Genomic DNA, 15,229 nt, shown 5'->3' with positions numbered 1-15,229 from the left:
TCCTGCAGCAACAGGAAATGTGAATTATTACGTGGATTTTTTCGTTATGGCAAACCAAGTCTGAAAATTCCAAACTTTCCAAACTCAAACTCATTTCAAACTCAAATTGTCACGTCCTGACCTTAGTTCCTTTTTATGTCTCTATTTTAGTTTGGTCAGGGCGTGAGTTGGGGTGGGCATTCAATGTTTTTGTTCTATGTGTTATAGTTCTATGTGTTTGGCCTGGTATGGTTCCCAATCAGAGGCAGCTGTCAATCGTTGTGTCTTATTGAGAACCATACTTAGGCAGCCTGTTTTCCCACTATGGTTTGTGGGTAGTTGTTTTCTGTTTTGTGTATTGCACCTTGCAGAACTGTTTGTTTGTCGTTTTGTTGTTTTTTGTTCAAGTATTCGTATTGATTAAAAGGTATTATGAATACTTACCACGCTGCAACTTGGTCTTCTCCTTCTCCCAACAACAGACGTTACAGAACTACCCACCACCAAGCAGCGTGGTGAAAGGGACTCCTGGACAGGTGAGCAGCGCTATCTGGAGTATGAGACAACCTGGGAGGAGATAGAGAGGTGGTCGGTCGACCCAGGGAGAGTGCCGGAGCCAGCCTGGGATTCTCTAGAACAGTGCGAGGAGGGGTACCGGAGAATGGAGTTGGCGACACAAACACGGCTGGCAAGGAAGCCCGAGGGCAGCCCCAAAACAATTTGGGGGGAGGCACACGGAGAGTGTGGCATAGTCAGGTTGGAGACCTGAGCCAACTCCCCGTGCTTACCGTGGTGGGCGTCGTACTGGTCAGGCACCGTGTTATGCGGTGGAGTGCACGGTGTCTCCAGTACGTGTTCTTAGCCCGGTGCGCTACATCCCAGCTCCCTGCATCTGCCGGGCTAGGGTGAGGATCCAGCCAGGGCAGATGGTGCCAGCCCTGCTCTCCAGACAGCCAGTGCATCTCCTCAGGCCAGGATATCCTGCGTCGGCTCTGCGCACTGGGCCTCCCGTGTGTCTGCACAGCCCAGTGCGTCCTGTACCTTTCGCCCCGCACGTGCTGGGCTAAAATCACCATCCAGCCAGGATGGGTTGTGCAAGCCCTTAGTTCAAGACCTCCACTGCGCCTCCACGGCCCGGTCTATGCTGGGCCTCCTCAAAGGACCAGGCTGTCTTTCTGTCTCCTCCCTCCAGGTTCTCCCACTGTCCGGAGCCGCCAGAGCCGCCCGTCATTCGGGAGCTGCCAGAGCCGCCCGTCAGTCGGGAGCTGCCAGAGCCGTCCGTCAGTCGGGAGCTGCCAGAGCCGCCCGTCAGTCGGGAGCTGCCAGAGCCGCCCGTCAGTCGGTAGCTGCCAGAGACTCCCGTCAGTCGGGAGCTGCCAGAGACTCCCGTCGGTCGGGAGCTGCCAGGACGGCCCGTCAGTCGGGAGCTGCCATAGCCGCCCGTCAGTCGGGAGCTGCCAGAGTCTCCCGTCAGTCGGGAGCTGCCAGAGCCGCCCGTCAGTCGGGAGCTGCCAGAGCCGCCCGTCAGTCGGGAGCTGCCAGAACCGTCCGTCAGTCGGGAGCTGCCAGAGCCGCCCGTCAGTCAGGAGCTGCCAGAGCCGCCCGTCAGTCGGGAGCTGCCAGAGACTCCCGTCGGTCGGGAGCTGCCAGGACGGCCCGTCAGTCGGGAGCTGCCATAGCCGCCCGTCGGTCGGGAGCTGCCAGGACGGCCCGTCAGTCGGGAGCTGCCATAGCAGCCTGTCAGTCGGGAGCTGCCAGAGTCTCCCGCCTGTCCAGCGCTGCCAGAGTCTCCCGCCTGTCCGGCGCTGTCAGAGTCTCCCGTCTATTCGGGGCCCGCTCTAAGGGCCCCCAGTCCGGAGTCGGCGCCACCTAAGTGGGCCAAGACTAAGGTGGAGTGGGGTCCACGTCCCGCGCCGGAGCCGCCACCGCGGACAGATGCTCACCCAGACCCTCCCCTATGGGTTTAGGTTTTGCGGCCGGAGTCCGCACCTTTGGGGGGGGTACTGTCACGTCCTGACCGTAGTTCCTTTTTTATGTCTCTAGTTTAGTTTGGTCAGGGCATGAGTTGGGGTGGGCATTCTATGTTTTTGTTCTATGTGTTATAGTTCTATGTGTTTGGCCTGGTATGGTTCTCAATCAGAGGCAGCTGTCAATCGTTGTCTCTGATTGAGAACCATACTTAGGCAGCCTGTTTTCCCACTATGGTTTGTGGGTAGTTGTTTTGTGTATTGCACCTTGCAGAACTGTTCATTTGTCGTTTTGTTGTTTTTTTGTTTAAGTATTCGTATTGATTAAAAGGTATTATGAATACCTACCACGCTGCAACTTGGTCTTCTCCTTCTCCCGACAACAGACATTACACAAATACACTACAGGTTTGCATTTCTGAGCAACAAAAGAGTGATCAAATTAAGACCTTACATCTGTAGAACAAAAATACAACAAATGGTAAGGCTAGCCTACATCATGACAACAAAAGAACATGCAAAAGAATATGCAAGGAGTATATGGAAACCTACAGTTATCACGAAGTCCCAATGTATATTTTGTCAGATGTTATCCTCTTCACTGGTTTGCATTCCCACACATAGCAACTACAATCAGGACCTACTCCACAGCATCATAATGGACTGTCATAGCTTAGTTAATTAAAGTCTATTGCACTTAGCAAGGAAAACATAACAAGTAATTATATTACAAGACAGAGTCAATGTGAGGCTAACAATAACAATGACACTCCACTGTCTTTCACATTGTATTTTCAATGAGGGGTAGGAGTCTGTGGTGAATTGAATGGTCTTTCCTTTCATGTGACTGACTGAATATAGGCAAAAAAAGTGTGTGTGTGTGTGTGTGTGTGTGTGTCAGTGACAGAGAGAGAGGGATTGTGCTTCCTTTAAGATTGTCTGGGTTAGTTAGAAAAGTAGCTCTCATATATACAGTTCTTTAATATGTTGTGGTTAGGCATTTTGCCAGTCACATAGCTGCTTGTATAAACACTGTACTGGATAGACAAATCATGTATGTCTGTGGTTGCCAAACTTCATCATGCACTTCATCTATCAATCCATTTCAGAAAAAAACAAGCATCCTTTTTAATCATGTCACTATTGAGCCAAATTGGCAAGCACTTAGTCGACGGTCACGGCCTTCAATGTTTGTCCTCTTGTTGTTGGAAGTTTTGCCTCTCACTATTTCATCGGTGATGATCTGCAATGATTCAGAGTTTCTGTGCCAGAATATGCAGTGAGATTCCCCCAGATATTTACCACCAATGAGAGAAATGCCTACCATGTCTGATGCTGCTCTTCAAATACAGCCACACTGACCTGCTGCTCGCTCCGGGTTAAGACGCACACAGTTGTGGAATTCTTGGACCTCGCGTTAGTCAAAACCCATAAACTGATCGACAACCTCTCACAGGAGGACTGTGGGCAACAGTGAACAGAGAAAATGCAGCTAGTATTCATTCACATTCACTATGATGCACTTTCCAATCAAAGGAATTCCTCTTCATAAACACATGAACTTAAAAATGCCTGGGTAGGAAAATGGACAGGCAAATACAGGCTCCACAAACGGCAGAATAGGAGCTTACTCATGACAATATATACCACTAAACCATGCATTAACCAATGTTTCCTCAAAAGGTACTAATGCCATAAGGGGTTAGGGTGAAACAAATAGCTTCTCCCCTTTCTGTCACCCTATCAATCCATTTCAAGCTGCAGGTTGATCTTTCTAAGGTTATTTCTCTGTAATCTTAGATCCCAGTCGTTTCCAGAGGTTAAATTCCAACATGGACCTGGAAGACCAGTGTGTGGCTAATAGAGTAGGAGAGGAGACAGAGTTGCTTTCCATAACGACTTAAACTAACAGCAGGCCGGGACTTTAGGAGGAAGGCTCTAAGAAGGGTGTGACGGGAGGTTTAGACATCAAATCCCAGGCTTATCTCGACACTGGTCAGGTTTTTAACTGACAACTTTGAAGTCCAGTTTCTCTCCCTGAGGATCAATATCACTGATGGTGTCTTTCTTTAGTATTCAGCATAATCTGAGACATCAAGATAGAACAACATAACTGTTTTGGATTTTTAGAATGTGTGTTTTATTTATTTGCTTTAGGATTTCTAGTGATAGTATCAATATTGATAAGATATTGGAGGAAATCAATATTTTCACATGTCAAAAAGAAAATATGTTTCCTATCTGAAAAGTGATCATATTCAACAGTTCAACAGAGGTCAATTGTTTGCTGTACGTTAAATCTCTAAAATACATCAGATACTGTTCCACCTATTATTTAGTAACATGTTAACAAAGCTATTGGTTGGAATGTGTATTTGACCTCTGTTTCTCCAAATACAGCACACAGTTTAGTCATAACAGATTTACCATGGGGCCAACCAAAACAGAAATGGATGTGATAATTGTATTTTGCACACTATACTGCCATCATATGGACACTTTCAGACCTACACATAACTCATGGAGATTCATCATTCAAGACAAACCCCAACCACATCATCATTTTCCAGCTGAATAAGACAGAGTGGCAGAGATCTTGTCGGATAAAAGATCATTTTGTTTTTACTAATACAAAAAAAAAGAAGTAGCAGTTTGACATTTAGCTGCAAATGTATATATGTGAATGATCCCATTCAATAAAAGCTTAATCATTGACAGTACAGGACACCTCTGAATATTGTCCTACCAGAGGCTCCAACCGGCAGTTGTGTGCAATGCACTCATTATAGACACACACTCATTAAGACAACACAAAGAGAAGATGTCAGAGGCTCATAGTGGGCTCTACTCTAACCTCTGACAGAGCTCCTACATTACAGTGTTGCTAAAGGTGTCCGCTCACTGCTCTTCCCAACACTGACATCTCGAGTGGCTTGGACATATTAATGCAACCTGTACAGTTGATATTGTGATAAAAAGGCAGCTTCTAGCACGTAGAGAGCTTTCTATATGGCCATTGTTGATCCTGTAGTGCTGATAACGTGGTCTCCAACCCTCACTTTACTGAACTTGTGTGTTTGATGTATGAGTAAAAAGTACATAATAACCACTCTCCTGCATTGAAGGCTTCAGTGGATATAGAGGTGAACTGGACAAGGATGGAGATTATGTTTAAATATGTCCTCTTCAGATCCCTTTTTAAATGAATATCCTGTAGAAATACACTTGTTTAGTTTTACCATGATAAAATACGAAATGTCCTGCTAAAGTCAGCTAAACGGAAATGTAATTTCACAGTATGACTATACAAATAGCAAAAACCCTTCAAGGTATAAAATGAAGGATATATTTTTGCATATGAAATGATATCTGAGGTGTCTAAGGGTGGTTTTTAGTCGGCCTGAGAGACCCGTGAGGTTAAAGCAGTGTTGTGGTTTGATTCTCTGACATACAACAGTAAAACTATCAGTCGTAAACATCACTGGATCTCTTGATCTTTGGCCCGCCTGGCCTACATATGGAGTCTCACTGACAAACGCAAAGTTCTGGTTAAACATTGTCCCAACGTTTGCGTTCAGCCTGCTGTTGTTTTTACACTAAAGGTCCCGCAATTGTTGGAGGCATTATTGACTTTGTAATTAAACTATTTTAACGTCAGGATTTGGTCATCATTAGATTTCAAGCCATCTGTTCCCCTCCATGGGCTGAAATGGATTTTCCCCTTGAGTAGATAAAGGATAACACTGATGGGGAATATCATTCATTTTGCTTTATTTATTCATGTTGTGGAGACAAATGCTGAATCCTCTACTTTTATACATAGCCTGTGCACGTACGTATCAACTCAATACATTTAAATAGTGTATCGCTTCGAAATGATATCATTTCGGCACACAAATGCCCTGGTCAATCTAATGTTACTGATTATGGTTTTATTGGCTTCCATCTGCTCAAAGGCTAACAAAGCTCCATTTAGACAACTCCCCGGAAGTTTCTCTAAAGGGTCACAATGTATAAACAGCTTGATCCCGCTGTGGGTCAAACACCTCTATTGGTTCTAGTTTCTGGTAAACACCTTTATCTGACCATATCTCCCTCTATTGTACAACGAAGAAATCAAATAATAACAGACAAAGCTCAACTTTGATCCACTGCTTCTTCCATTGTCATTCCGGACAGTAATCTTTCTTTCCTCACCTGGTGTAGGTCCAGTTGAGCCATTAAAGGGATGTGTATTCAGAGTTTTGACACTGGGGCTTTTCAATTGAGAGATTAGAGATTGTTATTTTGGATGTACTGACAACCAGACAAATGGCTGAAGAAGCACATGAACGCAAACTAACAAAGTCTCTCTCTCTCTCTCTCTCTCTCTCTCTCTCTCTCTCTCTCTCTCTCTCTCTCTCTCTCTCTCTCTCTCTCTCTCTAATGAATGAAGCCTTACAGTATTATTTAATAAATGTTCATCTGTATTGCAAACAACAGTAATTTCTAAGCTCCTACCTCTCATTCGGTCATATACAGGTCAAACACCTCTATTGGTGTATAAGTTCATTTTCTCCTAATTTTACATTTATCAAAACCTAAGATACAAAAATGTTTTGCTTACAGTTTAGTTTCAACACCGTCTGGCCTAACTCAGATAGAAAGTATATATTTCCAGCATTAATATTACATTGTAACAGGCTATAAAGGCAACTAAAATAAATAACATGCTGTTTTAAAACTTGTATAATCAATCAAACCTGTCATACATGAGACTATATATTTTACATTTCAAATGTTTACATTCCTGGTATTATTCTACAGGTATTTATTTACATGTTGACTCAGAAAATACACAAAGTCGCCTTTGACCACATGAAGATGAACAGATTGAATTATATTAAAATGGTTCAATTGCAAATGATTCATTAATTAAATTCATCAAAACATTTGACTGCACATTGACTGAACAGCTGAAGGCTTCATAAATGGACAAAATATATATAGGCTACATAAGAGATACTTTAAGCATATTTCTGTCTGTGATCTGAGTCATTGAGGAACGGTGTGGGAGGGAACGGAGGACCTTGAGGAGTGGTGTGAGAGGGAACGGAGGACTTTGAGGAACGGTGTGGAAGGGAACGGAGGACCTTGAGGAGTGGTGTGGGAGGGAACGGAGGCCCTTGAGGAGTGGTGTGGGAGGGAACGGAGGACCTTGAGGAGTGGTGTGGGAGGGAACGGAGGACCTTGAGGAACGGTGTGGGAGGGAACGGAGGACCTTGAGGAACGGTGTGGGAGAAAACGGAGGACCTTGAGGAGTGGTGTGAGAGGGAATGGAGGACTTTGAGGAACGGTGTGGGAGGGAACGGAGGACCTTGAGGAACGGTGTGGGGGGAACGGAAGACCTTGAGTAGTGGTGTGGGAGGGAACGGAAGACCTTGAGGAGTGGTGTGGGAGAGAACGGAGGACCTTGAGGAGTGGTGTGAGAGGGAACGGAGGACCTCGATGAGTGGTGTGAGAGGGAACGGAAGACCTTGAGGAGTGGTGTGAGAGGGAACGGAGGACCTTGAGGAGTGGTGTGAGAGGGAACGGAGGACCATAAGGAGCAGTGTGAGAGGGAACGGAAGACCTTGAGGAGTGGTGTGAGAGGGAACGGAGGACCTTGAGGAGTGGTGTGAGAGGGAACGGAGGACCTTGAGGAGCGGTGTGAGAGGGAACGGAGGACCATAAGGAGCAGTGTGAGAGGGAACGGAGGACCTTGAGGAGTGGTGGTGGTTGGAGGTTCTGTCACAGCTCACGGTCCTCCTCCACTAGACCCCATAAACACAGTGTTGATGGGTGGTAGCGATGACACCATGTCACGTACCTCAGATGATTCCTGGTGAGGAAGCGGTGCATCCTGGGAGTGGAACTGGGCAGGACCTCCATACATGCAGGGTGCGGAGATCGAGGAGGGGAGGGGAGGAGCTAGAGACAAAAACAAGACTATCTTGAATGGGAAACTTACTAGAACAATTATACAAAGCACTCATCGTTTCACCCAGGCCATTGCTACACATTGGTAGTGAAACAATGCCGTTCCCTATTACAATGTAAAGTGCCTTGAACACTAAATATAAATTAAATCCATCACTGACCTCCAGGTGTGCCCAGTGAGTCAGACTCAGGGTAGTAAGGGCCTGCCGGCTTTCTGCCTGTGTCATCCAGGATGTTGAGTGGGTCGTGTACATCAGCGTATGTTGGGACGGAACGGATACTGCTCACACTGCTGATAACTGACACATGCTGGTCTATCATGGAACCCAGCCTCTGGCTATCCAGGTAGCCACTGTTTCCATAGTACCCTGAAAAACAGAGAGGTTCCTCTATGAGCAGAACTTATTGTTAGGTGGCGTGACCACATGATCTAACCAGGAAAAACAGACTACTCAGGGCCTATTTCAATATAATTCATCCTTACCACTGTGTCCTGCTGTTGAGTAGGCAGACTCCTGACAGCCACTACTGTTTAACCCACTCATGACAAAGTTGTATCCTCCAGAGTCCAGTAGCTGAACCCCCTGAGTCTCCATCCCAGGATCAGGGACTGTGCTGTAATTGGAGGTGGGTCTGGAGCTGTAGGGGGACACAGCACAGCTGCTGTTGAAGTAGTCTTTGGCCAGGTGCTGCTCACTGAAGGACTGGTAGTGGCTGCTATCGGAGTGGGTGTGGTAGGCAGGGGCCTGAGCGTGTGTCTGGGGCCTGAACACAGCCTGGTAGTTGGAAGTGGTTGGGTAGTAGCTGGGGCTACTGGAAGGCAGGCTCTGGTACATGGTGTCTGGGAAGGCTTGGCAGGAGATGTGGGGCTGGATGGTGGTGCAGGCGATCTGGGGTATGACGGCCATGGGGCCCTGGTTGATAACACTGCCCCTGTTCACCATGGCTGGGGAGATGGGAGGGGTCATCAGAGGGCCACTGTTCTGGGAAAAGTCCATTTGTCCTTGGAGTATAGAGGAAAGTGACTAAGATTTTAGACAATACAATAGGAACATTTATTATTAAATTAGCAATTGTCACGCAAACTTATTTATGTTAAACCAATGAAAGTTTCAATAAAGATCACATACAATCGGGCAAATTCAATTCAGGAACTGACTGAGAAAAGGTCACCCTAAAAATGCATTTGCACCTGACAGAGAGAATCCATCTGTTTCAGAGCCTTGGTAGACAGTCATGTTTGCCTGCTGATTAGCTGACAGGGTCATGTATGTGTGTTCTGAGAGGGACTCGTTTTTCACAGACAGATCACTGGACACCGCGCTGGGCTTGTTACGGTTGGCCAGGAAACAGGAGCTAGGGGAGGCAGTGAATGCCGCCTTGCTGCCATCTGAAAATAATCACAAAAATGTACCCCAGTGATCCTACATCCTCTACAATTACTCCATACTGCTTCATAAAAACGGATAGTATTAAGATGAATTTCAATAACAACTTAATGAAAAAAAACAATCAGAGTTCTACATAATATAATTAGATACTCTATGTATGACATGTAATTTTATATTTTCGATCAAAAGTAAAAACAGTCACGCTTGCGTGTACCTGCATTTCTCATGTATTTATCTAGGATATTCTGGAGGTCTTGTTCTTTGTCATTGTTGAATTGTGTCTCAATAGCCAGAAGGATATACTCATCCAGCAGCATGCGGATTAGGTGGAACGAACCTGGGATGGAAAAAACACACATCTTAGTTTGCTACTAGCATAACAACCTCTTACTGTCCTAGTTTTTCCCACCAGAAATCAACCTATTATCTTATCACATTTTTCTGAATCTCAGATGTGCACTATCATGACAGAATATCCAAATATTCTCTAACAACCTTCACCTTACAAATTGTGAAACTGCTCCAAGGGCTGTTCTGTGCACCAATCACCAGGTGCAGAGGGTTTGACCCAACCAGCCCCAGAGGTCTGCCTTCACCTGGGCTTTCATCTCCCCAGGCCTGCTGTTTGACCTGTTGGGTCATGTGATTGTTCTCCAGTCTGTTTGACTTTTGTTTGGTGATAGACCCGTCATGGCCAGGAGGTGAGGAAAGTGCATGGAAGTCTGTCTCCAAACACAGTGCACGCGACCGAGAGATAATGCTTTGTTTACCTGGGGCTAGGCCATTATAATTTATGGCTCATTGTAGCATTCTGTTCAGAGCCAGCCGACCTAACAAAATGATAAGTGTGTTTGTGTGTCGTAGTGCCCGACCGGGTATCATTTAGGCTATGACAGTAGTAATGAAATGACATAGAAATAAGCTAGTGTACAGCATTTCCTGAATGTTCTAGATGTTCCATGGATATACACACTATCAGGAGGAACTGTTATAGAGGGATGTAGTCATTTCTTACCAAAACTTGTGGCGTTGTTCAATGTGAGGTTGTGCATAACACGTGCTCCAAAGAAACTCCACTTGAGGAGGAAGTCCTGAGCTCGCTTCTTTATGGACCGTCCGTTCTGCTTCCCAGGCTGGAGAGAAAGGAACAAACAGATTGGATGTCAACATCCAATCTGACAACCCCAATCTTAGATTGGAAATGGGGACAACGTACCTTAATGACCTTCTGCTCCACAACAGTGTCCAGCCACTCAATAAAGGATTCCACAGTGGCATTCTTCTTCAGTAGGTCTTTCAGCTCTTGGAACGCTGTTATAGAGTCATCTAGCAACACAAGGAGAAAGCTAATTGACATTGTTTACAGGAATTAACCTGGCAGTGTTTCCCATGTACAATGTAAATGTTCGATGAGGGAAAATGATTCAAGTCTCTCACATTCAGAGTAGAGGTCAGAGTCTTGGTCACCACTTGAGATGGTGAAAAGGGCTTGTGACCCTATGCTGTTCAAATCCACTTGATCTATATCCACCACCATGGAGTTCACCACATTCTGGTCAAAAAGAGCTGGTCTTGCGATCTGTTGTAAAAACAGAAAATGACCAAAAATGACATGCAAATTCTATATCTTAGAGTCATAATAAAATGAATGATATATAGATATACTTCAAATACTTTTAAATATGTATTTGTAAAGTTAAACATGAACAAAATATGTATATTATTCTGTGCTGTTATCAGTGCTTTACCTGGGCAAGGTGTAAGAAGGAGGTCTGACGTTTTAGAGAGGACACAAATCTGCGTGCGATCGGGAGCTTCTTTTCTGAGAGGCATTCTGGGAGGTTTTCCAGAGAAGACACCATCCAGTCTTCCCAGTGCTTGGCCAAGTTACGGATGTCTGCCAGGAGACTGCAAACAAGATACTCTTTACACACAACAGCACGTGACCTGGACCGACTGCCATATCTTATGACTAGTAATTCCACATAGCATAAACCTTACAATACATCTGGTGTCCAGGTGAGCAAAACACAAATGTCGAAAGACAAAAATACTCTACCTTTCAGGCATCTCCTGCATCGTAGCAGGGATCAGGACATCTGTCAGAACCTGAAAAATGGATAGCACAGCCTGTCCAGTTGAGGTAGGAGTCCTTCAACAACTAATGAGGATGCTGCTCTATGATTCTGGAGAAACACCTACCTTATATAGTATAGAGTCACACACACAGAAGATGTCCACGATTATGGAGTTATCCAGCAGTGGTAAAAGATGGTCGGGCATTCCTTGCCAGAAATGTAGCAGAAAATTCTGTATCTGAAACATAGTAAATATAAATAGTGAGTCATGAGAAAATTCGTCAGAAAAGGCTACAAAATCTTTTGTTTGTATTTTGTATAGAATACCTCTTCAAAGTTGACATTGATGGCATTGTCCAGGATGCACTGACAATGTGTTTTGTACATCATGATGAGCGTGTCCACCTATGGGACATAGCGTTTTGCATTTACATTTGAGTCATTTAGCAAATGCTCTTATCCAGAGCGAGTGCATACATTTCACACTAACATAGTGTGAAGATAATTCACAACGGTTACAGTCTTGTTGCTACTGAATACCATATGCGATCAGCAATCTGAATCTTAATAATCTTCCTAGGTTTCGGCCTTTCTCTGGAGTTTTTCCTAGCCAACGTGCTTCAACACCTGCATTGTTTGCTGTTTGGGGTTTTAGCCTGGGTTTCTGTACAGCACTTTGAGATATCAGCTGATGTACGAAGGGCTATATAAATACATTTGATTTGATTTGAATGGCACAGAACGTTGAAGTGTTGACGAAAAAACACAAACCTTCTCTTTAGAGACAGAACCTTGAAGCACTAGATGCTGTACACTTGGGAATTCTGGGAGCAAAGTTCCTGTTTTGGAGCTGAGGGAGTACTTTCGAGTATATCCTCCCTGTTAAATAGAGGAACATCAAACAGTTTGACGTCGTAGTCTTGTAACAGATAGAATGTATTAGAAAACATGATTCACGTCACTAAAATCTTACAAGAAGATATGAAAATGAAAATAAACTGTTATTTGTCCATTATATATTTGCTAGAGACTGTTCATTCATAACAATCTTACCTCATTCTTGAGTTTGCTCCCTGAAAATCTATAATCAAATAAAATCAGACTGAGATTCAATTCCAGAATGTCATTGCAATTTCAATTCCATAGTTGAATAAGTAGCCTCAGACCTGGCTGATCACTTCCTATAACAAACATTACAGATTGATGTGTATTATGACAATGCTCCAGAGCAAATTCTGTGAATGATCTTACCTCGTCAAGCCCTTTCCTGAGTACACCAAGTGATAATAGGCACTGCTCTCTTTGATGCCAATGCCGTAATAATGATATCTGTTGAATATCAACAACATCAATACATGTTATATTGAGGCATATCATATCACTACAAGAACAATTCTGTTTGAAAAGCAAATATTCCTTGCTACATCTTACTTTGAATGACCTCGGGTCCCAAGTCTTCTTGTTGTAAGAAGTGGAAATTTCTGACGAATTGTCTAATGTGCACAGAAAACAATACAAAAAAAACAACATAATTTACATTTTCCACCACCATAAGTTGCGTTTATCTATAACATCACACCACAAACTCAAGACTCATATCACCTTGCCAAATGTAGCAGCACAGGCTGGATCCAGTTTCTCCTTCCTACAGAAGTCTAGGTAGTGAGCGTACAGGATGCAACGTGGCAGACAAACCCCTTCACAAACAATATAGTTTTCCTCCAGCCTAGGGAACAAACAGTCACACAAATCAAATGTATAATCAATCATCAACAACAAAAAAATTAACATTCACATTTGTAAGAAGGATTGTTACTATACAAATGCATTACAACACAATAAATATTATAGTTGTAAAATGTTGTGACTTTGGAACACTACCATTGAAGGGTGAGCTGAGTCTGTTTCTTCTTGTCTTTTATGATCTGAGTGATGCTTTTCCTCGGGGTCGTCTGTTTGAAAGCCAAATCTTTGGAATACTCAACAAAATCCTGGTCCTCCTCAGAAGACGGGGTTTCATTAGTGTCCTCTGCTTCTGACAGTGTTGCGGGGGAGAAAACAGTCATGAGGTGAAAAATATGTTTCAGTTGTACAGGGCCATGGCAAGGTAGGTGGCTAAATGAACCATACAATTAGAAGTATTCCCTAGACAGGATTTCCAAGAGTCATGAAAATTAACATAATAGAGAAAAATTGGTCCCATGTGACTCAGTTTGAAGAGCATAGTGCCTGCAACGCCAGGGATGTGGGCTCTATTCCCAAGTGGGACCGGTACATGGTACGAAAAAATGTATGCCCTCACTACTATATAATTCACTCTGGCTAAGAGCGTCTGCTATGACTTAATTCTGGTCAGATTGAGTAGAATGTTTAGGCTACAAATGGTAAGAGAGAGGGAGAAAACATGGGATTTGGAATACATGGATTTCTTTTAGCCTACCCAACAAACAATTAAAAAGTATACTTTGGTGCAGGCATATTTCAACAAAAAACGATCCTCAATTTAATACAGCACAAACTACTGCTTGACATCAACAAGCGGTCAATTTTTAATTGCGTTTATAATTTGATGACTCTTGGGGGAAGTGGGCCTCTCAGCAATCAATTATGTGTAGGCCTATTAATCCGAATTTATTCATCACCTGATTTAATTCCCGAATCATCTTCCTCGTCAAACTTTGAGAGTGAATGTCCATGGAAATCACGGGGTAATTTCTCGTCAGATAAAGCGGTGTGCATAAACTCCTCAGAGGCATCGCAGAATTTCTTGGTTGAAGGTGGATGAACATGAAGAAATGGGCCATCCCGGATCGGGCTTGTATTCCGTTTCATAGGCATGTTCAATGAAAATATTATGAGGTAAAAAGTAAAACAAAACAAATACAAAATAACTGAAATAGAACATTTAAATGCATGTGTAAGAACATGTACACATATTGTCTTCATGAGGCAAGTATCCTATCCGCACAAATACAATTCTCCAAATAAATATACTTATATATACTTTTCCGCCAATTTCATCATCTCATCTCATAATTAGATATCCATTTTCAGTAGCCTAATAGAAAAAAAAACAAAGCGCAGTTCTCAAGTCTCTCCCCACACCTTACAATGAAACTCTGATAACGACCTTTTTGGAGTCAATGCTGTGGTTAAAGAACGACGTCACATTGGTAATTGCCTAGGGATTCATTTATCATATTTGCAGAGGACGGGGCGCTGATTCAGTCTATCAATGATTAACCAAAAAGCCAACATCTATCCTTGGTCTGCTGTAGTCCTGCACTGCCTCGCACCTTATGCCGTTAGCAGACAAATAAGTGTTTGCTATTTTAATCTAAAATTGAATCATCTATGCAATAAAGCTGTGTATTTGTTTACGCATAATTATTTCCTGTGTGTTTGTGCGAAATACCTAAATGAAACAGTATTTCAGCAACAAGGATATAGGCCTTGTATCAAATGCTACTCGGGGTGTCCCCCTCCAGTGTAGTCAAGCCAATACGTTTTTTTTGCTCTAAAGTTGCATCTGAACACAACAAATCCGTTTCAAACCTGACATTTAATTAAATACTGTGTTATTTTATCGAATATTTAGTTTGCTGGGCAAATTCTCACATAATTTTCCATACATTTCTTTAAGGAGGGGGGGGGGGGGGTGATACCTTGTGCTATTCTTACCGATGCAGCAGGTACAGTTGAAGTCGGAAGTTTGCATACACCTTAGCCAAATACATTTAAACTCAGTTTTTCACAACTCCTGACATTTAATCCTAGTAAAAATTATCAGTCTTATGTCAATTAGGATCACCACTTTATTTAAGAATGTGAAATGTCAGAATAATAGTAGAGAGAA

At 43.5% G+C, this 15,229-nt stretch overlaps 1 protein-coding gene across 1 annotated transcript; it reads right to left on the bottom strand.

Annotated features, from left to right (window-relative positions):
* Nucleotides 1-7,722: 7,722 nt before the first annotated feature.
* On the bottom strand, nucleotides 7,723-14,211 carry LOC135505563 (DNA-binding protein RFX6-like). The gene is made up of 19 exons (XM_064924629.1): nucleotides 14,016-14,211; nucleotides 13,255-13,408; nucleotides 12,976-13,099; nucleotides 12,805-12,866; nucleotides 12,625-12,702; nucleotides 12,427-12,454; nucleotides 12,145-12,252; nucleotides 11,701-11,778; nucleotides 11,498-11,611; nucleotides 11,355-11,404; nucleotides 11,044-11,203; nucleotides 10,733-10,874; nucleotides 10,512-10,621; nucleotides 10,311-10,428; nucleotides 9,510-9,632; nucleotides 9,097-9,294; nucleotides 8,389-8,907; nucleotides 8,066-8,272; nucleotides 7,723-7,895 (listed from the first exon to the last, which is right to left on the bottom strand). Exons 1-19 carry the CDS (start codon nucleotides 14,209-14,211, stop codon nucleotides 7,723-7,725), a joined length of 2,742 nt encoding a protein of 913 aa, XP_064780701.1.
* Between the last annotated feature and the right edge of the window lie 1,018 nt (nucleotides 14,212-15,229).

This window comes from Oncorhynchus masou, chromosome 19, assembly GCF_036934945.1.
Source record: "Oncorhynchus masou masou isolate Uvic2021 chromosome 19, UVic_Omas_1.1, whole genome shotgun sequence".
NCBI lineage: Eukaryota > Metazoa > Chordata > Actinopteri > Salmoniformes > Salmonidae > Oncorhynchus > Oncorhynchus masou.
This window is presented reverse-complemented; position numbering and strand designations above follow the sequence as displayed.

Excerpts from the sequence above, each read along its gene's own strand:
- LOC135505563 (XM_064924629.1), bottom strand. The coding sequence starts at position 14,211 with ATGCCTATGAAACGGAATACAAGCCCGATCCGGGATGGCCCATTTCTT. Across the intron at positions 12,867-12,975 it reads GTGCTGCTACATTTGGCAAG|ACAATTCGTCAGAAATTTCC; the intron begins GTGATATGAGTC and ends TGTGCACATTAG. Across the intron at positions 12,703-12,804 it reads GGGACCCGAGGTCATTCAAA|ATATCATTATTACGGCATTG; the intron begins GTAAGATGTAGC and ends GATATTCAACAG.